This window comes from Colletotrichum tamarilloi (assembly GCF_030869305.1).
Source record: "Colletotrichum tamarilloi strain Tom-12 chromosome Unknown Scaffold_212.1, whole genome shotgun sequence".
In the NCBI taxonomy this organism is placed as follows: domain Eukaryota; kingdom Fungi; phylum Ascomycota; class Sordariomycetes; order Glomerellales; family Glomerellaceae; genus Colletotrichum; species Colletotrichum tamarilloi.
The window spans coordinates 17,713-40,333 of NW_026849596.1; the positions used below are offsets into that span (position 1 = coordinate 17,713).

General features: G+C 47.3%; 8 protein-coding genes across 8 annotated transcripts; 5 read left to right on the forward strand and 3 right to left on the reverse strand.

Annotated features, from left to right (window-relative positions):
• Positions 1 to 260: 260 nt before the first annotated feature.
• On the reverse strand, positions 261 to 1,721 carry CTAM01_16322 (uncharacterized protein; the record flags this gene model as incomplete). Its single annotated transcript, XM_060532315.1, has 1 exon — positions 261 to 1,721. The coding sequence occupies one exon, from the start codon at positions 1,719 to 1,721 to the stop codon at positions 261 to 263; it is 1,461 nt and encodes a 486-aa protein (XP_060373106.1).
• Positions 1,722 to 3,373: 1,652 nt separating this feature from the next.
• On the forward strand, positions 3,374 to 5,050 carry CTAM01_16323 (uncharacterized protein; the record flags this gene model as incomplete). The annotated part of the gene is made up of 2 exons (XM_060532316.1): positions 3,374 to 3,474; positions 3,526 to 5,050. The coding sequence occupies 2 exons, from the start codon at positions 3,374 to 3,376 to the stop codon at positions 5,048 to 5,050; spliced, it is 1,626 nt and encodes a 541-aa protein (XP_060373107.1).
• A 1,002-nt stretch (positions 5,051 to 6,052) lies between these two features.
• Positions 6,053 to 6,727, forward strand: CTAM01_16324 (complex I intermediate-associated protein 30; the record flags this gene model as incomplete). Its single annotated transcript, XM_060532317.1, has 2 exons — positions 6,053 to 6,597; positions 6,652 to 6,727. The coding sequence occupies 2 exons, from the start codon at positions 6,053 to 6,055 to the stop codon at positions 6,725 to 6,727; spliced, it is 621 nt and encodes a 206-aa protein (XP_060373108.1).
• A 1,403-nt stretch (positions 6,728 to 8,130) lies between these two features.
• Positions 8,131 to 8,832, forward strand: CTAM01_16325 (uncharacterized protein; the record flags this gene model as incomplete). Its single annotated transcript, XM_060532318.1, has 3 exons — positions 8,131 to 8,412; positions 8,483 to 8,634; positions 8,703 to 8,832. The coding sequence occupies 3 exons, from the start codon at positions 8,131 to 8,133 to the stop codon at positions 8,830 to 8,832; spliced, it is 564 nt and encodes a 187-aa protein (XP_060373109.1).
• Positions 8,833 to 9,101: 269 nt separating this feature from the next.
• On the reverse strand, positions 9,102 to 11,346 carry CTAM01_16326 (uncharacterized protein; the record flags this gene model as incomplete). Its single annotated transcript, XM_060532319.1, has 5 exons — positions 9,102 to 9,362; positions 9,407 to 9,472; positions 9,528 to 9,919; positions 9,973 to 10,103; positions 10,337 to 11,346. The coding sequence occupies 5 exons, from the start codon at positions 11,344 to 11,346 to the stop codon at positions 9,102 to 9,104; spliced, it is 1,860 nt and encodes a 619-aa protein (XP_060373110.1).
• A 2,495-nt stretch (positions 11,347 to 13,841) lies between these two features.
• Positions 13,842 to 15,051, reverse strand: CTAM01_16327 (uncharacterized protein; the record flags this gene model as incomplete). The annotated part of the gene is made up of 4 exons (XM_060532320.1): positions 13,842 to 14,111; positions 14,182 to 14,517; positions 14,589 to 14,873; positions 14,953 to 15,051. The coding sequence occupies 4 exons, from the start codon at positions 15,049 to 15,051 to the stop codon at positions 13,842 to 13,844; spliced, it is 990 nt and encodes a 329-aa protein (XP_060373111.1).
• Positions 15,052 to 16,141: 1,090 nt separating this feature from the next.
• CTAM01_16328 (fungal specific transcription factor domain-containing protein) lies at positions 16,142 to 17,056 on the forward strand (the record flags this gene model as incomplete). The annotated part of the gene is made up of 2 exons (XM_060532321.1): positions 16,142 to 16,788; positions 16,822 to 17,056. 2 exons carry the CDS (start codon positions 16,142 to 16,144, stop codon positions 17,054 to 17,056), a joined length of 882 nt encoding a protein of 293 aa, XP_060373112.1.
• Positions 17,057 to 20,618: 3,562 nt separating this feature from the next.
• On the forward strand, positions 20,619 to 22,417 carry CTAM01_16329 (major facilitator superfamily transporter; the record flags this gene model as incomplete). The annotated part of the gene is made up of 5 exons (XM_060532322.1): positions 20,619 to 20,842; positions 20,935 to 21,548; positions 21,614 to 21,866; positions 21,928 to 22,050; positions 22,102 to 22,417. The coding sequence occupies 5 exons, from the start codon at positions 20,619 to 20,621 to the stop codon at positions 22,415 to 22,417; spliced, it is 1,530 nt and encodes a 509-aa protein (XP_060373113.1).
• Between the last annotated feature and the right edge of the window lie 204 nt (positions 22,418 to 22,621).

The following is a 22,621-nucleotide window of genomic DNA, read 5'->3' on the forward strand; positions in this document are numbered from 1 at the left end:
GGTGGGTGTGTGGTCTTGGGTGGCATCACATCGCCGTGGCGATGTGAAGACTGTCATACTGTCAGAGGCGGGAGCAAGGCACTCGGGCTAACGAATAGTAGAAGAGCTTTGAACTGTGTTGAAAGACAAGACGGGAAAAGACGACTTTGGAAAGGTGAGAGAGGCGGTGTTGGGGATAGCTTCAATTGCAGAGTTTCTGCCTCTGGCCCTAATCATGCTAGTGGTATCTTCAAAATACAGAGTCATATCCATACCAGACTTCAGAGTATGTTCTTGGTCTGCTCCTCCTTCAAGCGCTTATGCTCCTGGAACTTCCGCTCATGCGCAGCCACAGCAGCCTTCCCAATCTCCTCGTGATGCTTGAGGATGAACTTCTCGGGCTGGTCCTTAATCATCTGACCCATGCCATCCCTGAATTCCTCGTTCTCCTCTGGCTTGACACCATATGATAGGTCACCGTCAATGATGATCTTCTTAAACGCCTTGTTCAGCAAGCCGCGGTACTGGCCGTCCTTAGCATCAGTCCCGGGGACCAATCTTTGGCAGACTTCCTTGATCTTTGCCCGAACCCTGTCCTCCCCGAGGCTTATGATGAGCTGCATGCATTGGCGTGACATCATGGGCTGAAAGTTGCCCCAAATCGCAAAAGCTTGTTGGTGAACGTCCCAGTAGTATAGATCGGGTCGTCCCGCGTAACGTCCCTCTTCTCGGCAGCGTGGGAGGAACTCGTCAAAATATTGGCGGAAGGCGGGCCGTTTTATCAAGCGCTGCCTGTTCTTACTCTTGAGCTTCTTCGTCGCGGGCTCTCCCGCGGTGCCAGTGTCTGTCTTGTTGTTATCCTTGCCGTCTGACTCCTTGGCCTCCATGATCATTTCCGGGTTCGTTGGGTCGGGGTTGTTGTGCCGGCCGTAATTGGTCTCGATGCAAAAGAACCGACAGGATGCAATGTACTCGTACATCTCGTCTCGAGTCGCGAAGGGCTCCGAGAACCTTTCCACATTGAGGCCCAAAAATACGAGTACCTCGGCAGGGTCCCTCGAGACATGCACCTTGGGCCACTTCTTGCTGTATCTCTCGTATCTTTCAATATCGTTGTTTCGTAGTGACATGGAGTAGTCGTCCACAGTCAACCCGCGTGGTTGAAGAATGGTCTGCATGATGATCCAAAGATCGCCGTGGGCGTGCTTGAATAGAATCCATTGTAGTTGCTGAAGTGAACTGCAGATGGTTATGTCGACTTGGATAAACCGCTTCGGTTCATCTGCATCCATCTCCTTATCTGTCACCGGCCATGGGACGGCATAGTTGTCGCCCCCGGAATTGTAGATGGAGCGCTTGGCACCGAGGGCGGCAAAGATGGCCTTGCGTGCCTCGTCTTTAGACATGATTGAATGGCCCGGTGTTCTTTCCTGTCCCTCGCCATAGTCGTTGGCCATCTCGAACCACGCTTCGTCATCTTCCCGTTCTTCTTGTCGTCTAGGAGTTGGCTTTGGTGCTGTCTTCTCACCGCAATTCCCAACGAAAGATGCTCTCTCCCAGGCGACTAGGATGTCGATGTCTCCATAGTCTTGCTTCTCGGGTCCTTCGATAGGGCTAGCTACACAGAGGTACAGCTCCCGCAATGCATCGAAACACCCGGTCTTGGCTCGTTTGTACACTGTGGCGGGCATTCGTGGGGTGTCTAGAGGATCATCCCCAGATGCGAAGGCAGAGCCTCCCATTGCGACAATGGCGGGCCAGATGGCCAGAGAAAGTTTGATCTAGTCTGCACTACTTAGCCTCCATTCATAGCGAAAGGTGCGATACTCATACCTTGGCTAGCGTCGCTGTTTGTAGGTGAACTTTGGGCAATGAGCGCGAGAAGTAGTATCAGAAAACAACCACAATAGGATGGCTAAGGTGTTGGAATCCTTGAACGATACTCCATAAGAAGCTCGAACAGAGTTGCGTTGATATAACTTGGGGATGCCAATGCTTTAGACAGCGAGCAACTCGGGCGACTGGAAATGACGGTGCTTGGACTTGGATGACTCAATCGGAGGCGGCTGACTCAACAGCTACCTTAGTCCACAGAGGTACCTGGCTTCCAAAGGGTCAACGCGGAAGTAGTCCCAAGAAGGAGAGGTAGTCTGCTACTGGGTGGTTGCGGCTTCATAAGTTGAGTGACATACAGAGATAGCCCGCTTCGAGATTGTTCTTCCATTTCATCGAGGCAAGCACTGGGAAGGATGTGGAGGGGTCGTGCTCCCCTCACTGTGTGAAGTGACGATGGTCGAGATGTACACACAGTGACATCGGCTCCCTTCGGGTACGTACCCCGAGCAACGTTCTATCCTCCCTGCTCTCGTAGAATAAGTCAAAGGAATGAAAGAAGCATGGAGGAAGGCCTCTAGGAGCGCAATAAAGAACTAGCGCTGTCTGCCGAGTTCCATAACCGCTTCGGAGGTTGGTTCCTTGTATCTCATTCAAATTTCTGGGGGCCGGACAGTGCACTTTCGGACCCTCAACAAGCAAAGCAGTCGTCTTTTAGTCTACTCAACTGACAATGATCTGACCTAATGAATCGGCAGAGCTACACATATTGGGTCATTTGATTCCTGGCAGAATCCCGATGCAGTCTGCCAGTGTTACGTCTCCTAAGTTGAATATTGAGCGATTTTCTACATCTCCAGCTCGTAAGACCCTGAGTGTTTTACAGGAAGCAGCAACCCAGGCAGCAGGGAGCAAGCGGCTTATTGAAGCTATGCTCTTTCTCTCAGAAGTGTTGCAGTGTTTTCTTTTGTCTCAAGGATCCTCAGTGATTCAATAGTGTCCAGTCCGTTGCATTCTTCTTTTCATTCAGGACTACACAAAGGCGGTTCCTGAGAGTGTCCGGAGCCTACCGGAGATCACTTCGGCGACAAGTGGGGCCAACCCGGAAGGCTACGGCACCCTATCCGACCACTTTCCATGGGTAATTGTGACTTCACACCTCCCACGCCTTGTGCCTTGAATAGGGAAAAGATCAAAAAAATTCACTTATCCACGCCCTCAACGCTCTTTTTGGACCTCTTTCCCTTTGTAGGGCTTCTGACCTTGCCTACGTCGCTTGTTGTCTTTCAACACAGCATTGTAAGGCAGGTACTCACTCTTGTTTCGTCAACATCCACCTTCTTCTCTTTTCATCTCCCACAAACAACACCCTAGGGTAGAGGGAAATCCCACGAAACAACCCGTTTCAACACAATATTCCCTCTGCTTCCTCTTCTCAGCATCATCTACTGTGGAGTCGGATCTCTACTGCCGATCCGCGCCGTGGTTGCCATCTCTCTACATACCCGAATTAGCTAGTTCACACCAAACTACAGTTCAGACGCTCGAACTATCGCTCGCAATGGAGAAGGTCATCGACTACCGCATTACCTCGCGCGCGATGGTCGAGGATCACAACAAGAAAGCTGTTGCGGCTGGCGACAGCAAAAAGATCCTTGACATGTAAGTTGACCCAATCCTATGCCTGCGCGCTTTCTGACATACCTGTGATAGCTCCGAAGATGAGTTCGTCCACGTCTACTGTGGAGACATCATCTTCGTTGTCTTCCGCGAGGTCATCACCGCTGGATCCTTGTACTTCGATGCTTGTCTCCTCGGCTTCTTCAAGGAGTCCTACAACCAGGAGATCTTCTTCGATGACATTGATTCCAAGGCTCTCAAACTCTACCTTCAACTCACTCACGGCTGGTACTTTGAGATAAAGTCTTTCGGTAGCAAGGTCGTTCCCTTCTCTCTATTCGATGATCTCGTCAACGCCAATGACCCTGAGGCCTTCAAGCGAGCTCACCTGGAGATCCCCAAAATCAAGCTCAAGACCATGGCTCAGGTCTGCATTCTCTGCGATCGTTTCCTTCACCGCTCGCTTCTCTGCATTGTCAGACACATGTTTATGACCTTGCTGGCCCGTACCAAGCAGAACTGGAACACCCTCAAGTACGAGGATTCCGACTGGAACATGAAGTACCACGTCGACTTCATGCTCGACTACATGGCTGCCTTCGACCTCTTCTCTACCGGTCACGATGATGAGCACCTCATCAGAGATGCTATCTCGGAGAGCTTCTACTGGTTCACCAGACACACCCCATCCCTCGTCCAGCATTTCTGGAACATAATGAGCCCCAAGTTCATTGCAGAGTGGAATGTCTCTCGCCACGTTGTCTGGGATCCGGAGTCGGAGATCATCATCGGTCGCGAGTGGGTCAGATTTGACCACGCCAAGAAGCTTTTCATCACCGATCAGCTCGTCTTCGAGAACTCAACCAAGCAACAGAAGGACATCAGAAACGGCCGCGTCGACAACATGTGCTCAATTGCTGACCGCATCAAGCTGTTCCCTTTCGTTGAGGAGCATGAAGACAACCGCACCCGCCTCGCCCGTCTCCGCGCTATCGTCGAGCAGGTTCAGCACAAGAACACCACTCAGTACCGCACCTTCATCCCCGGCGCCAAGATTCACCCGGTCACTGGTCAGAACGACCTCGGACAGCGTGCTACTTCTAAGAAGCAGGGCAAGAACAAGGCCAATCATGCTGGAAGTGGCTTGGGCGGAGAAGGCCGTGATCGCGATAACATGGTTAAGATTCAACGCAATCATAAGGCTGGCAACCGTCAGCCGAAGCGTGTCCAGGCCCAGCGCGGTGACGATGTCGCTGATGCTACCCGCGAGAATACTCACAGCCATGCCGGTGGTGTTGGTCGAGCTCAGGGCGGCGGACGTGGTCAGACTAATGGCCGCGGTCGTGGTGGCGGTCGTGGTAGCGGTCGAGACAACGGCGGTGCTCAGGGTCACGCTCAGAACCACATTCAGGACCGTGATCAGGTTCATCTTGAAGGTCAGGCCCAGGGCCGTGGCGGTGGTCGTGGCAAGAACCGCGGTCATGTTCATGCTCATGATCATGCTCAAGATACTGCTCAGAACCCTGCTCAGCGTCACGCTCAAGGTCGTGGCGGCGGGCGTACCAAGACTCATGGCCGTAAAGAACGTCGCGCCCACAAGACTCAGGATAACTCTTGAAGGGTGATCTAGTCTAAGTACGTCGTGGGCGAAGATCTCGGCATCTTCGGTTCTCATCCCAGCCATTTCATGCTAGAAGCTCCAAACATGAGTACTAACATGAGGTGTGATGAGCAGTTTTGTGGTTTCAGGGTTTTGTTCACCAGGTTCGGGACAATCAAAAGTTTTGTGTTTTCTTTGGAATGAGCTAGAGGCTCTGACTTTCATTCATTCAGGCTGATCCAGGAGGATCCGGGGGTTGAACGGTTCGAGGTCATGGCCTGGGTATTGTACGATAGGAAAAGAACAGCAAATAGCATAACATCATGTTATAACCATTGATGTCCATTCGCAATATGTGACTGATGACGGTGGCATGATTTGTCATGGGCCAAGACATCGAGGAACGGGCTTTTAGGCATTCACTGACAAGAAACTTGCTCTGGCTTCTGCACATCAATTCCCCGCCCGCCAATATCGTCTCATCTTCCGAAGAATGCCTCTGATATCACCGGTTAGGGCTGGATCAATTGGCAGGCGGATGTCTTAAACGCCCCATCAATAGGGGTTTTAAAGGGGGCTCAATCGACATGCCCAGACTTCCTCGGCACTACCGGCGCGCGCTTGGCGGCTGTGTTTGTCTTATTGACAAAAGTAACGAAAGCGAAGATCCCAGATCCATGACATTTCGTTGCTGCACACTCTCCACAATTCGGGTGAACCGCTAGCCTGGGATTTGACAACGAGAATAGAGTTTACCACGTAAATGAACCCACGATGGACTGCTCCGGAACCCTTGATTGCTTCGAGGGGCACGCCAGAAAGGAGCGTGAATCTTGGCAATCAAAGTTTAATAAACATGACAAGTGGACACGGACAATGACGACAATCCAGCGTTAAATAAGCGACGTGCCCAGCCATTTGGGATTCATACACCATCCCGCGATCCCGCTGCTGATCCAACCTTCGTCACTCGTTTCCTCACACCAGCCATCCATCTCACCCGTTCACCCGCCAGCAGTCATGCACATCCCCGTCGCTTTCCGCGCCCTGGCCTCCGCGGCCCTCTTCACGCCCTGGGACAAGAGCCAATGGATCGCCTCCGACGACACGGTCCGCAACGGCGCGAGTCATTCCACCCTCGACATCATCGAAGCCGGCGCGGCCGGCAACCCGTTCGCGCAGTCAATTGCAAACTTCCACGGCAACCTCGACTACGCGACGCTCGGCGGCGCGGGCTTCGCGTCCCAGCGCACCGTCGACGACTGGCCGAGCCTCGACATCTCGGCGTACGACACCATCACCCTCGAGATCCCGTTCACGGACGGCAAGAAGTATACGTTCAATCTGAAGGATACGGTGCCGCCACCCGTGAATGGCGTGGAGCAGTCTGGCGTCAGCTGGGAGTTTGACTTCCAGATCCCGGCGGTGAATCACACGGACGGCGCGGTCGAGAAGGTGGTGATGCCGTTTAGCGCGTTTGTGCCTACTTTCCGCGGACGGGTTCAGAATGATACTGCGCCGCTGAATTTGACGAGCATTAAGAGGGTCAACTTCATGATTCGAAGGTTAGTGAAGTCTGTTTCTTGCGAATGTGCGGGTTGGGGCTAACATTGTCATAGTTTCTTTGCTGAGCAGGATGGGGATTTCGAGCTGCACATCAAGTCTGTGATTGCTTCGAGGGAGGGAAGCAAGTAGATCATGATTCATCACCAGCGATTAATACCATCCCAAGCGAAACTCCGCAAACATTCTTGAGGCTCCTCTGGGAAGTGATGAGTCTTAGAGTCTAGACTCAAAGGTCCGGGCACTGGTTTTCGAAAGTCCCATTTGATCGGTTACACCGCTGAAAACTCTCACAAACATTTTTGGCCCCGCTCTCTCGTCGTCTGATATCTCGTTATAAGCTGCCTCAAGCACCCTGTGAGCGGTCGGAGTCGCACTCCACAACTCGGTGCTTTCCGATATGCGGAGATTTTGGCAGCCTTCTCTCTGATATTTTTTCGCAACAGCCCCATCCTGCTTGGTATCGCGACCATGAAAAGCGTCAGTATCACTTCCCGAACTGGACTAAAATTGGGGCATTGGAGGCGGCCGCCCCGACCGCCCGATGGTCCATTTTCCACATTGTGACCCAGTCTTACGGCCCGCAGGAGAGCACCGACCAAGTCTCTCATGAATCCGCCAAATAACACGCTTAAAATCCAATCATTGGAGGTCACATCGTCTCGCTTTTAGATAGGGACTTTGGTTCATGATAATTAGTATCCTTCATGGGTCGTTCCTCCAAGTTCTATATATCCAGGCCCGCTTTCCCTGCATGTGACAGTTCGCCGACCGCATGCTGATCTTTGTCGGTTAGTACTCCCGAAAGCTAAGTGGACTCAAGCTTCTGCCCTGCTAGGTTTCTTTCCGCGACCTTCCTATTCTTCTCTACGGCACTTGACATGTAGCATTCTTCACTCAGACTAAGCTTTGAAGGAACAGAGTAGACACTGCCATTCAGACATTCATGTGGATAGAAGGCTATACTGAAGATATATCCTGAAGTGGATTGCTGCCTCGACATCCTCGCAGGGTAACAACTCCATCATTGTCTGGGAGAACTTGTGACGACGTGATCTCGGGTCTTCCATGCATTTGAAGAGGCAAAATGTGCACTTAAGCCTGTGCATACCTGTCCACTGATGGCGAGGCTCACATAACGCCGTTGTTGTCTGGAAGGCCTGGTTATCCTCGAACGAATGGTCGAGAACTGTTGCGATAGGCCATCGCGAAGAATAGTCGTGCATTACCTACAAGGCTGAGCCGACATGACCGAGACCCCTGTTTTCAGTGAGCTTACATGTAACCTTACTTCAAGCTCTGTGGAGAATACATATCGGTTGAGGCTTTTGAAAAGGACTTTGGTCAAGCATGCAGCTCCGCCCAGACCCGTCTCGAGACTTGTCCCAAAAGAAAGGCTTCACCGAAGAGTTATCCGTCTGCTCTCACAATTAGCTATAAAAGAGCAAAGCCATTCCCAATGTCTAGATTTCTACTCTCAGCACTAGCATTCATCTCATCAAGACTCAAGCTCAGAGCCCGCTCAATTCTTCAAGATGGTCAACGTTGCCCTCTCTACCCTGGCTGTCTTGGCCGCGGCTCCCTTCATTGGAGCCGTCCCCACCGCGACCCAGTCTGATGCCGCGGAAGTATTCTCCTTCGCCAAGTGGGTCGATGGCATTATTGCCAACCCCGAAGGAGACAACTTGACTCCCAGCCAGGCTGTCGAGGCCTGGAGAGAATCTGTCAACGCCACCGAGTCTGACGGCACCACTTCGACCAACAGCCTTCTCCAGAAGCGCGTCACTTGCAACACTGTTGCCGGCACTGAAGCCTCCGTATGTCCCTTTCTCTCTTGCAGCACCCTGGCTTGATAGGATCGAGACCGCTGACATAGATCCGAACCAGGTCCCTGACGCGGTATCTTGCATCAACGACCTTGCCCGTAAGGGTAGCCAGGCATGCGTTGTTTCGTCTGTCTCTGTCTTCTGTCTCCTTGGCAATGCTCAAATCACCGGTGTCAAGGGAGGCACTAACGCGGCCTCTACTTCTTCAGCTTGGTGAGAACTGGCCCCTGATCTCTTAATTGTGTGACATCAGATACATAATGCTGATACCTCTGCCCCAGTAACGACGTTGCCCGTGCCGGCGGTCTTATTATGGACAGCTGCACTCGTGCGGACAACACTGTCCAGGGCCAAGAGTATGCGTGGGGCAACGGCAATCTGCTGGTGCACATCCGAAGGCCCGGTTTGTAGATGGCTATGGCATGCGCTCTCGAGATAGAGAGAGAAGATCACGCGAGAGAGTTATGGAACCGTGGAGGGTTCTGCGAGAGCAGTGTCTATCCGCCTCCAGTTCAATGGTAAACACATAATAATAGTCTAAGTCGCACGTCCGTCTACAGTGTGAGATTCGATGGACGGCCCGTAATGAAGGTACTTGAAATAAAAAAGCATCTAGATAAAATCACTACGAATAACTACCTACACAACCAGGGAAAGATCAAATGAAACGATAATTAGGCCTAGCTGTGACTCCCCGGACTAGTGAATGTCTGGGAGGTTGATCCAGGTTTTGAGACCATGTATGACGGCCAGAAATCTTCGGTGGTCGCACCTTCCATACACACAAACTCGTCCCCGTAGCCCCCATCCCAGTTCTGAAAGTCCACGCCTGGCCAATCGAAAGTGTCCCCAGCTGGTAGATCCGAGACGATGGGGGGTTGATGACCTCCAGTGGAGATGGGAGGCCCATTCTGCATCAACACGCCAGGTGCTGGACAAGTCTGGACATGTTAGTACTTACAGAATAACCTTTGGCAAAACTCACCTTCTGGGTAACATTTGGCGTGGGGGCTCGCTCAACTTTAGGTGCAATCAGTCGTTCGCGGCCAATCTTCATTGTTGTGTAAGTATGAGGATCACAGCGTGAACCCGATGCAAGAACTTACTGAAGAGGACTTCAAACCAGTTGATGTACTATTGTATATCACAGGTGCGCCCTGGGGCGAAGATTGTAGTGTGACAATTACACCCGGCGACTCGCCATCATCGAAAACGTCGTCGACTTGACTGTGAATCACCGAAACAGCAGCCTTGCCCTTCATGGGTGTTGACATCTGCATCATATTGTTGTTTCCCACCATCTTGTAACGCTCATAGTCAGCATACTTGGAGCCTTGGAGAAGAACTTTCGTCCCTCTATGTAGGATCTCCTGAATGGTCTGTAATGACAGACCAGAACCTTGTGGTATAAAAGCGAAGATGTCTTCGGCAGTCTTCAGGACGAAAGTCTCACATCCCTCAGCGGCTATGTCGTGGTGTTCTATCACAGGATCAAAAGCTATAATAACCGTCGTCAGCAGCTGTCTACGTAATAATGCTAGTGCCACACACTTTGCGAAGGTATCTCTTCATCATCGGGAAAAAGCAGATTCCACAATTGCCCCCAAGTTTGAATTTTGCAGCCGGCAGCACGACTTTTAAGAGACTCATCTTTGAGACTGTCCACGCCATCTTCGGGATCTCTTGGTTCGGAATTAGGATTTAACTGTCGGTTGCGAAGACAAACTTCAGGCGGGTGGTCTCCAGCCGTTCGCGGTTGCCCACAGTAAGTACACCACTGGTTCCCGTGCTCAGCGCTAATATGTCTCCTATGTGATTGTGCCGAGTCAGGCCTTGTCCAAAGATAGCAACGTGGAAGAAAACATCCAATGTTCGGAATCAGCTGTGGGAGTATTGCAAGAACATTGGAACTTACTTTAATTCTGCCATTTGCTTGTAGGGCTTATTGGCACAAGCATCGAAATCCCGGGCGTTGAATCTCCAGGGGTTGCGTTTTCTAAAGGGACAGCTGAAACCCCCTGGACGCCCGATCTTTCGTCTCTTGCTGCGTCCTCTTCTTGTTGGGCCCTGGTCTTGACCAGCATTCTCGTCCATCTCGTCGTGCCCATCGTCTCCGCCTCGCTCTTCAGCCGGTCGCTTCTTTGTTCCTGACTCTGATTGTTGAGCTCGATTTGATGTCTCATCAAATGCCGAGTTGCCGTCGCTAGCATCTCCCTCTTCGACGTCATAGCAGGAAAAGCCGTCATCATCCCAGTCAATTGTCGAGAACGTTTCCTCTTGCTGCAGAATTTCGACGCACTGATCTTTAAACTTGGAGAACGCCTCGATGACACGAAGAGGGTGACTGAGTCGGTTAAGACACACTCCAAGAGAACGGGATAAAGCAATGTTGGCAGCACTCTCTAAATCAAAATCAGAGCGACAGATATCAGAACCAGAGTCGGACTCTCGAGCACTAATCGGTGACTCAGCCGCGCTGTAGATACCAGTCGGAGTACTAGCTCCGCCAGAGGGGAGCTGGGATTCTGGTAGGCGGGAATCTCGAGAAAGAATTGGCAAATCTGCGAACTTGCCTGAGGGCAATGCGTTCACATGCTCCCCGATACCAACAAGACCAAGCTTCATGGCTTGGCCCGGCGCAGAGGTCAGCCTTGTTGGGCTTTGAGGTCGAGATGTGGTTGGAGTCGTCGCCGATGGAGAATGCATGTGGAAGTCGAAGTGAGGAGCCGAAAAGGTAGCAGAATGGGCCTTGGAATATGAAGTCGAAATAGTCCCAACTGAATGGTTGTCGTCGACGTGAGTCTTTTGTCGGCGAAGTGCTAGCTTTGAAGGAACTTCGACTGATTTACCGCGATATATAGTATGTTCTTGTGGGCTCTTGGTTGAGGTGACACCCTCAATTGCTGCCTCGTTTTCGTCGTTCATTATTGCGAACCAATATGCAAACAGAAGGTAGAACAGTGAGCAGGGCCGTGGATTCACTCTTCAGTGAGGTAAGGAAGGAAGCTGCCGTACTCGTATCAAGTTGTCAAGGAAATCAGATGGGGGAAAGAAATGGGGAGCCCGAACCGATCGAAAGATCAGCTACCGCGACGACACGTGCCATCAAGATAATGGCTATGACAAGGGTGAGGTAGCAAGGGCTGAGATTGGGCCATTTTTCATTTTCAAAAGATTGAAATTCAGTTACAATTTGCTGCAACCCAACGGGGAAACCAGGACTTGCAGCCAAATGTGAGACAGGGCGTAGCACAGCAGTAGCGCCGATGGTCTTATTGGCTAGCATAATCTCAGTACAGTCGACTTGGTATGAACACATCTGATTGGGTTGGAGTCAACCAATGAACCCGGTTGCCTGAATCTCCCAGCCTGGCAAGGCGTTTTCGGTGAATAGCTGGGCACGGTGGTTGCCTGCAAGGTACTTGGTGAGAAACCTGGCTGAAAATTCAGACGAATCTCAATATTCGTTCAATCCACAGGAATGCTTCTTGGGTCACCACCCTGGAGTACTTGGAGCCGCATGGAGTTTGCTCGCTGATGAGGCTGATACGTACTCAGTTACACTGTTATCACGGACCAGGGGTGCCTGTAGACTTGCTGCAAGGACGCATGAGAGCCCGATTGGTTGGTCAGTTGTGTTCAGTCAGTTTGAATCTCACGAAATCGAAATTCAGTCGAAGACTATGTATGAACTTTTTCAATTGACTGTCAGTTGAAATTCATTAAATTGAGAGATAACATCTCAGGCGTTTGATTCTGAAAACCATGCTGCTGATCAGTAAAAGCTTGTTGCGATGTTTCCAAGTATTTATATTGCGTCTAAAGTCATGGCTATTTCTCTCCAGACGCAATTTGAGTTTCCCCATAGTTATCGGGAGCTACTCAATCACCGACCACAGATCCTCAAGTTACGACCAGAGGGGGTATTGCGACTTGCTTCAACAGCTACAATCATGCCTTGCTCTTCAGTCTACGAGAGCCAGTATGTTTGCGCCCCGTTGTGTGAATGATTTTGTTCTATGATTCTTCCGACTAATCTGAGATTTACAGTAAAGCCCCTAGTAAGACACACAGTCACCTTGTGGCAAGGCATCTCAACGACAGGAATAATGTTCAAGATCGCCTCATCTTAAGAAGCAATGGAGAGATTACTGGCGTTGTACTGTCCCGTCAGACGTTCAAAGTTATTACCCAGGTCGATGTGCAGGTACGCAGCGGTGGGGAGCTAGTCGATAATGATTCGTTTAGAAAAGGCCTATGAGTTTTTCTAATTCAGACAAATTAAGAAATCATCCACATTTTGCAAAGCTATGACGAGGAAACCCCGATCATGCGTTCTCTTGATTCAAGAGACGACATTGAGAAAGTGAGGCATAGATTTCACGAAAATTGTTGAGATGAGCCACCACACTCGTTGCTTGAAGTCAATTGTATTTACAGTTGGGGTATCTTTCGGCAAATGCCTTCGATTCCATACCTCGCGATGACCTAACTCATGCACGTGATCGATGTGATGGCAAATTCACGAAATTCAGCTATGCCTGTAAACTCTTGTAGTAGCCTACGTCAACAACAACAACGACAAAAACAACAATAACGCATAAACCTGATGGAATACAAGCTGTCTCTAAAGGCTATGCTACGAAGTTCAAAATCATCATGTAGAACATTGTGCCTCCTCCATTCCATCCATTCCCTCTTACATAAACCATGCTTTACTATAGTAGCCGTTCGCTCCCATACATTATCGTTTCCGGATTCCATACTTCGTTTACCTTTTCATTGTCGTCATGATCCCCAGCATATTACTTTCACCAGCGCATTCATTCTTGGAGCGACGTTGCAGCGGTGTCAACTGGAATTAGGACTGAGTCTGCTGCTCAGGCATACCTTTTGCTATTCGCCAGTGCATCCATACTATTGCAGCTATGTTCAGTCGGTGTCTTTCGAAGCTTGTCTCCCTTTCTTGATCTTTATGAGCGTCTCTTTAGATCTTTCAGCCTCCTTTAAAGTGATGATGCATTCTGGCGAGGGAGACATTATCAATACTACACGTAGCGTTAGATGGAGATGTCGCACGATAAATCAATCGGACCTTGAATATACAGTCTTTGCTTCACGTAGACTTTGATAAGAAGAATGACAATAATCTGAGTTAAATCAACTTCTGCGAAACCTGTTGATGCAAAGATGTAATATCTCTCACAATCTCGTACTCTTAGTGGGCTTGAGGGAATTGGCTTTGAGTTGCCGGGTGCCTGAAAGCTCTTCAAGAAATAACAAAAGTCTGTCTCGCTCATCTGACTCAACTAAGGCATCACTCAGCAACTCCAAAAGTGGCCATTTTTGGCTTGGTCCTAGATTGTGTGAAAAGCACTTGGACAGTTCAGTTGACGTGCCGCCACTTGAGATCTCTACACCTATCTTCCTGAATAAGGAATCCGAATGTCGCCCTTGAACACTTCCAACAAGAAATCTTGGAAAGATGCTGGCTGGAAGTCGGGGTAGAGATCAGCGGCTAGAAGATAGCCTAGGCGACTGACTCCGTCTGGACTGTTGTCTCCATCTATAAATGATGAATAATAGTACTCCAAACAGAACTTTCCAATTGCCGCAAGGGCATTTTGAGGGCTCCCTTGTAGCTGTGCATCAAAATCTGCGATCATCGACTGCAATCCCTGCGCGGAAATCTTGGCGAGAATGAGGTAGTTAGTGGGAGTTTATCAAAGCGCAAATGATTGCCTCGTGGAGCCGCCTTACATCTTTCTTCATGACTTTCTCCTTGGAAAGCTCTTCGGCTATGGCGAACATCTCGTTGAAAGACATCGTCGCTGAGGAGGCCATGACCTTTTGGTTGATGGTTCTTGGGTCCACAATGATGCGAGGAATGAGTTTTCCAATATCCGCACAATCCACAACGTGTGTCGGCATGTTTCCGTCACCGGGAACTAGATTTCGTAGAAACTCAGGCAACACAACGGTATAGTCAGTTCGCCCAGAAGCCAATTGAGGGATAAACCCGTGGTACCACCAGCCGACGTCGATGATTGTGAACGGTAGGTCGATGGCTCTAAGTTCAGCGTAAACCAACTCCTTCTGCAATTGGACGTCAGAAACCGACATAATAAATATCGTAAAGCCCACCAATCCGTGAGATTCTGACATACCGTCTTCTGGACGGAAGACTTGGCGGTTGGCGAGACAGCCATCGCGAACGCGCTGGGAATAAAGCGTTGGACGCCCGCTAGTTTGGCTGCTCTAGCCAGTGTTATTTGAGACGCTATGCCGGCAGGGTGGACCGAGGCTACTACAATTTCGAATCCTCTCAAGGTGTTGGCGATCTCAATCTCTGGCTTGTCAAGGTCGACGACAATGGCGTTGACTCCTCTTTTTCTCAGCTCCTCGTACGCTGGCTTTGAGATTGACGAGGGCCGGGCCAAGGCGGTGACTTCCTTTACAGACTTATCAGTCATAAGTTCTGTGGGATTATGCGCTTGAGAAACCAATGGAAACCGAGACTTGTGAACTCACAAAAGACGGAGATGTTGACTTGAGCAAGCCATTGACAATAATACCCCCAGACTCCCCAACAGCTCCGAACACTGCTACTTTGTGAGTCTTGAGAAACATCGGAGCGTTGGTGAACGTCTGAGGACAATGTCAAGATATCAAAAAAGTTGATCTCAGGCTAGGGTTTTTCCTTAAGTACTCCGGCTCTCCTTCAGCATTGTACGTCTTTAGTTGTGGTGTCGGGTATTAGGGGATCGGAACAACGGCCCCACTCCCATGACGCGGGCCCCCGGGTACCGGAACAACTCTCTGGTTGCGGAGTTTGACTCCAATATCCGCTTGAACTCCGTCATCGCCAGAAATCACTCATGATGTGTTTACGAGTTGAACCACGGAACAAAAAGACAACTTCCTATTCCTTAGCACTGCGTCGGCACATTCTGGTCAATCATATCCGTCGGAACAAGCAAGACGACCCTACCCCATCATGACTCAGAGGTCTAGATGGGCTTGCACGCCGTGCCGAAAGCGGAAGGTAGGAGAGTAATCCCTTTGCAAGGGAACTTCTTCTTGATAGCTAATCCGACCTCATCTGTTAGATCAAGTGCGATGCAGCTGTGCCACGATGTTCACAATGCTTGGCTAAGACTTTTGAATGCGATTATGCATACACAAGACAACGAGCACCCACAAGCCGGAAGTATGCTAGGGCGAGACTGATGGAGAATCAACTATAGACGCTGACATTTGCCCCCACGTAGATCTCGCCATGATCTCATACGGTCATTAGAGCGAGTCGAGAACAAATTGGAAAGCTTTCTCTCGGTCGCTCCCTTGGCTACGACACCGTCATACCGTCATACAAATAGTCCTTCAAGGTTTCTGTGGCCTTGTACAACTTTGGGCCTTGAAGCTTCTTGTCCAGATGTTCTTTATCAACTCGTCCGACGAGGCACGGGCGCGATGCTCGATCAGTCGCCGCTATTCAATCTAATAGCATAGAAGAGGTTGACTCTTCAGAACGCTGTCTACACACGGCGCTGAATATGTTGCCATCACTTATGTTAGAGCCGCCAGATTCGGTTACAATTGGCGCCTTACTTCTTATGGTATGCCATCACAGATCCAGATTCTTGTTCATCTCCTAGCTGACTACTAACAATCAAAGGCCTTATTTCTTTCGTCTACGTCAAGGTTGTCAACATCAGCCATGGTACTAGGCGTTGCCTCTCAAATGATGTTTCTCGCCGGGTTCCACAAAATATCCACCACCTTGGCCGAAAGAGCAATCCACAATCATCGTCTGCTCTCGCATGCTTATATACTTGATCAGAACCTCTCCTTATGGCTCGGGAAGCCACCGCTGTTATCTTCAGACATCGTGCGAGATGTTCCAAAGCAAGAACAATATGATGGCTATGGAAGTATTTATCTCCAAGACGGCACATCGTTTAATTGCCTCAAAGAACAGCTTCTTTTGGCTAAGATTCAAAGTAAAGCATACGAGAAGTTGCGCTCACCTGCCTCCTCGTCAATGTCACAAGAGTTACATGCTGAAATCAGCCATCAGCTTCTAAATGAGTTGAATTTGTGGAGACATAATCTGCCGGCACTCACCAGGCCACTTTTGATACCGAAAGACCTCGACAAGAAGCATGTGCCATGGCTGTCTACCATCTTCTGCACTTTTCACCAGGTTGAAAATTGCATTCGCTCATCAATCTTCTCACATGTTTCGTTCTCTGACAACGTAGCCTTCCGTAATCAGACACCGCTCGTTGTCTCAAGTTGCGCTTCCGCGACTAGAAAGTTGGTAGCAGTCTTGAATGCTCTTGACAGGAGTGATCTACAGAGATCGTAAGTAACCATTGATCAATGTTCTGACGCCAGTAAATGGTATTTTGACTGTCTGCTCAGGCACTTGCTACCTTTGGTCGCATGGAACCTAGATTCCCTGTTTCTCCATGTCGCTTACAACAGGCATACATCAGCAGCTCAACATGACAGTCAGTCAATCAGGGCTGTGATGAACTCATTTGAGGGAAGCTTTCCAGGATACCGCCACCACAAGGCTTATGTCACAACCAAGCTTCTATGCGACGTAGCTTCACGAGCAAGTACATAGCAATTGTCGAATGAGGAAAGGCAAAATGAATGATAATGCGGGCTAATTCAAGACAATAAGGCACAAAAGGCTGGAAAGCCACAAATCACGATTCCCATTATTCATGTCATTGACCACTTGTTGGAAGAATCACCGGATTGTGCCGTCGCGGGTGATCGGGAATAGTTGCCACGAGTCAAATGCCCCATTCTTTGCTGGAGACATCTTGCAGGAGGTATTGTCAGCCTAATGTGGCGGCAAGCTGAGCGTAGTCCACAATGGAACTCGGAAGTAAGAACCCAAGCTTCAGTGGAGCACAAACTTCGTGAGGGAATTAATCAGGAAATGGCTGCTGCCCCGATATTCCGATCAAATCGTTCCAACTTCGGCTACAGTGTTGGCTTCTCGGCTTTGCACTCTCTACACATGGTGACATGGACAACTCACCATTGATAAATCATCTGCAGAACCAAACATGGCAGTACTATGTCACAATAGTTCTGAATACCTCAAGCGTGGCGGAGACGTTGATACGATGCTAGTTTCCAAGAGTATCCTTGATCGATGAATCAATGTCTGTCATCCAATGGCGGCCTCTGGAATGGGGAGATGGCAGTTTTCTGAAAAGGCAAGAAGAGGCTATTGTTAGCGTCGGAATCCGGAACCGACAATGGATTACTTGCAGTCGGTAATTAAGTTGGCTGAAGCGAGTGGCTTAGCGGCGGGAGCGAAGCATTTGCCAGCAATCCCGATGCAGGGGCTGGAGGCTCAATTAAGCAGTAACAAGACCTTTTTGGTGCCTGAGCATCAGTCTTGCGATCTCGGGTAAGTCAGAACACCCCCATTCGGCCACCCCCCCCATTCGGCCACCCTATTAAAAATAGGTCTAAGCACATCGCTACTAACTATAGTTAATTAATTAACTACTTTCTATTATTATTATAATATAATTACTACTTTTACTAAGTAATTCGACTTTTATAGTTTAACTAAAACTAATTAAACGCTTACTAATATCTTCCTAAGCCCTCTTTATATTTTTAATATTAGCAAACTTAGTATTTAAGTTTATTTAAATACTCTTTTTTTTTAAAAAAAACTATATACTTAATTTTAGTTTTTAAAACTTAAACTTATTATTAAAATAAGGTTAATAAAAAGGACTTCTTATTAAAAGCTTTTTTAATTTTATAAAAAAATAAATATTAAGTATTATAATTAGGCCTAAGTTTTATAAATAGTTTTAATTATTTATAAAAATTACTAGCTTTTTTAAGAGTTAATTAGTTAATAATAAACATTATAAAAGTCTAATTAACGACTTTAATAATATTAATAATTATTTACTTAGTATTAATAATATCGTTTAATAGTATAACTAGGCTAAATAATACTATAAAATTATTAAAAAATATAGCTATATTAAGTAATTATAAACTAGTTATTTTTTAATTACTTTATATATTATCCCTTATTAAACTAAGTAAACGAGCTATAATATAATAAACTAAAAAATACCGCTTTTTAATAATAATAAAATTATTTACTATATCCTCTTTACTAAGCTCCTTTTTATAATAAGTTTTAATAAAATTAAAAATAGTTATATTTAATAATTAGAGAATATAAGAAGTATATAGTAATAAAAATAATAAATAAACGTTATTAAAATAGTATTTTTATATAAATTCTATTATTATATAACTCCTATACCTATTTAAAATTAATAATTAAAGCTCTAATTATAAGTTAGGTCCCCTAGTTAAGGAGGGGCTTAGTTTATAATAAAAAAATTATTAACTATATAAAAGTAGTTTAGTTTATAATTTACTTATTATTTATTATTATAAACTCTTAATTATTAAAATTTTTAAAATTAAGGGGGAACTATTACTATTAAACTAACTTTTTTTTATAAATTAATAATAGTTTAATAGCTCTATTATTAATAAAAATATACTTAATAATAGAAATTTAAAAACGTAATCTAAGCTTTTTTTTTTATATTATATTAGTTTTAACTATACCTAAAACTAGCTTATTAAATTTTTTATTTTTAAAAATATTAGTTTTATTTATATTATATTTATTAACTTATTTAATATCCTTAATTTTTAATATATTAAGTAATCGGAATTAGAGCTTAATTATTTTAATAAATACTCTATTAATACGCTTTAAATTTATAAAACGACTTTTCTAAATTTTAATAAATAAGTTCTATTTTAAAAAAGTATCTATTTATTTCTTTTTAAAAAAATAATTATCCCCCTAAGCTTATAATACTTACTTAGCGAATTTTTTAATTTATTTATAAGTTAATATAATTTTTAAAATATATTAAATACGAACCTATTTAGCTAGCCTATTTTTTTACTAAGAGAGAAGCCTTTATTAATTTATAAAAATAATTACCCTAGCTTATTAACCTCGTTAATAATTTTAAAATATACTCTTTAAAATTCTAAACTTAATTAAAGCTTTCTTAATTAAAGTATTATTTTTAATTACTTTAAGTACTTAAATAACTTTATTTTTAATATATAATACTATAATATAATAAAGAATATATATATTAAAAAGAAATTCGTTTAGATAATAATTATAATTATTATAGTAGTTTATAGATTAAGGGTAGGATTTTAATTAGGGTAGTTAGGAGGGATTTTTGGGGTGGCCGAATGGGGGGGGTGGCCGAATGGGGGTGTTCCGACTTACATGGCAAAGGTGATGATGGCCAGGCAGGCTTCTAGGGACCCGCGTTGATCAAAGCCCAGGCTCCAAATTGTGACTGACAATGTTCCAGATCCCGACCAAGATTCCATACGGTTGAGAATGACGGATTCTACTATGGAGATCCGATTCCTTACTCAGTCGCTCTTCTCGTACAGCGAGGCACAGCAAGCTCGGCATGCGAGGGAATCGATGAGAATTTTCCCTCGTAAACTGGGATGCCCCTGACTCGACAGCAACTAAAAGAGGAACCCGAGTGGACGCACTCTCCACCACATACCTTGTCAGATCATCTGATAACTGTCCAGCAACCGCAACGACATTGAGAGCCCGCCCGAGGAAATAATGGGGGTCCCGATGACGCCGAGCCAGTGAGCGGACTCGACTTCCGCGGCAACCTGAGAACCGGATACGACAGACGTCACTTTGCGGTCGGTCAGCAGTGGCGGTGCCGGCTCGCCGGCTTAAGGAGCGATTCCCGCTTCGCCGGACATCGACGCTAGGGGCAAGTATTCCGTCTAGTCCTTCACTCCATCACGGACAATAGATCCTTTGGACGAATCATATCTTGTTGATGAGAGGTTGCTCTGGATCCGCATACATGTGTATTGGTGATGATCTCTTAACAGCGTGGGTCCGAATATGGGATCAGCGATGGGTCAGACATTGCAGGTACGCGATAATATAAATCTTTTCAAATCCATCTGCTCGCCGTGCATATCTGTTAAGTTCTTGTTCTTCGCGCCGTTCTTTTCAATCGTTATTGTGTTGGCTCAGACGTCCATTGCGCATCCAAAGTGCGTTCCCTTCTTTACAGCACCCGCCTGTCGCTGATCTCGTAGAAACCAATATGGCCGCCAACGCTTCGACAACGCCTCATGTGTCTGAGGAGAACCATGTTGCCGGCGAAAACGACATCGAAAAAAGCACTGCCCAGAACTCGGTTGATATCCATGCCGAGCCTATGAAGCTCGACTATGAGGAGGGTCCCGAGCACAAGCAAGATGGTGTCAAGAAGGTGGAGGCCATCACCTCAGTGTGGTCTTGGAAGATGCTCTGGGTTGTCTTTGCCCTGTAAGTCTTTGAGTTATTATCATTCCCCCTGCGAAGGCTCTCCACCACCGCCATGGAATTCTGTTGGTCGACGCCTAATTGGTTTTACACAGCTTGTACCTCGTTTCCTTCACCGACGGCCTCTTACAATCTGTCCAGAGCAACCTGACGCCTTACGTGACCTCCTCATTCGGTCAGCATGGATTGCTTGCGACTACCAGCATTGTCTCCACGATTCTCGGCGGTGTCTCCAAGCTCACGATCGCCAAGATTATCGATATTCGCGGCCGTGCGGAAGGCTTCGCCGGCATGGTCTTCCTCGTCACCATCGGCATGATCATGAAGGCTACGTGCCAGAACGTTGAGACGTACGCTGCCGCGCAGACTATTTTCTGGGTTGGTCATCTTGGGCTCATCTACATCATCACTATCGTTCTCTCCGATATGACTTCCTTGAGAAATCGTATGACTATCATCGCTTTGAACGGCACGCCGACGATAGCCACGACTTTTGCCGGTCCTGAGATTGCGCAGCTGTTTTATGATGAGGTCAACTTCCGCTGGGCATTCGGCGCCTTTGCCATCATCTTGATCGGTTTCAGTGTTCCTGTCGCTGTTATCTTCTTCTTGAGCGAGATCAAAGCCAAGAAGACTGGTTTGATCCCCCTTAAGCAGAAGACCCGGTCTACCTGGGAATCTACCAAGCATTACTTCATCGAATTTGACGGTACGTAGCAACTACTTGCAAAGATACAAATCACCCCTCGGAGCTTGAATTGCTAATGATTCTAGTTGTTGGCTTGATCTTGGTGATGGCCGGATGGTCCATGCTTCTGTTACCATTTTCTCTTGTCTCCAATGCCACCCATCAGTGGAAGAGCCCTACGATCATCTGCTTGATTGTTTTTGGTGTCATTGGATTGGCTCTTTTCGCTCTATGGGAGAGAAACTTCGCCAAAGTCTCCCTGTTCCCGTACCACTTCTTGAAGGATAGAACCATTCTGGGCGCCTGCTTGGTATACGGTATCATGTTCGCCTCCATCTAGTAAGTTGACACTGATATAACGGCGTCTCCATGCCAATCCTGTATTAACAGCCATCTTTAGCTGCTGGGATTCATATTACCAATCTTATTTGCAAGTCGCGCACAATCAAGATATTACGAGCTCTGGCTACATCCTCAATGCCTTCAGCTTGACCTCTGCAATCATTTCTCCCTTCATCGGAGTGTTAGTCCACTTGTACATCAGTCAAAGACCTTTTACTAACCCTAATCCAAGTGCGATTCGATACACCGGCCGCTTCAAGTACATCGCCCTTTCCGGAGTACCTATCTGCGTCCTCGGCACTGCGCTACTCATTCACTTCCGTACCCCGTCAACCACCGTTGGTTACCTTGTCATGTGCCAGATCTTCAACGGCGTTGCCAGCGGCATCTTCAGCATCTGCTCCCAAATCGCCATTATGTCGTCTGTCACTCACCAGCAGATCGCCATTGCTCTCGCGTTGCACGGGCTCTTCGGTTCCATCGGTGCTGCCATCGGCTTAGCTATCGCTGGTGGTATCTGGAACAATGTTCTTAAGAAGAACATCTAAGTCAACATACCCACTTCCTGGCACCCCCCTGTTTCTGGCACCCACAAAAACGCGAAAATCCACCACAACCCAATGCCCACCCCCAACCTCCTTTTATCACAACATTTTCAATTCGCGTCCAAATGGGCTCATCTTTTGCACATGTCTTCTTCTATATATAATGCCTCAATATACCGAAGATCAGCTTCGTCAGGCTCTCGAGGA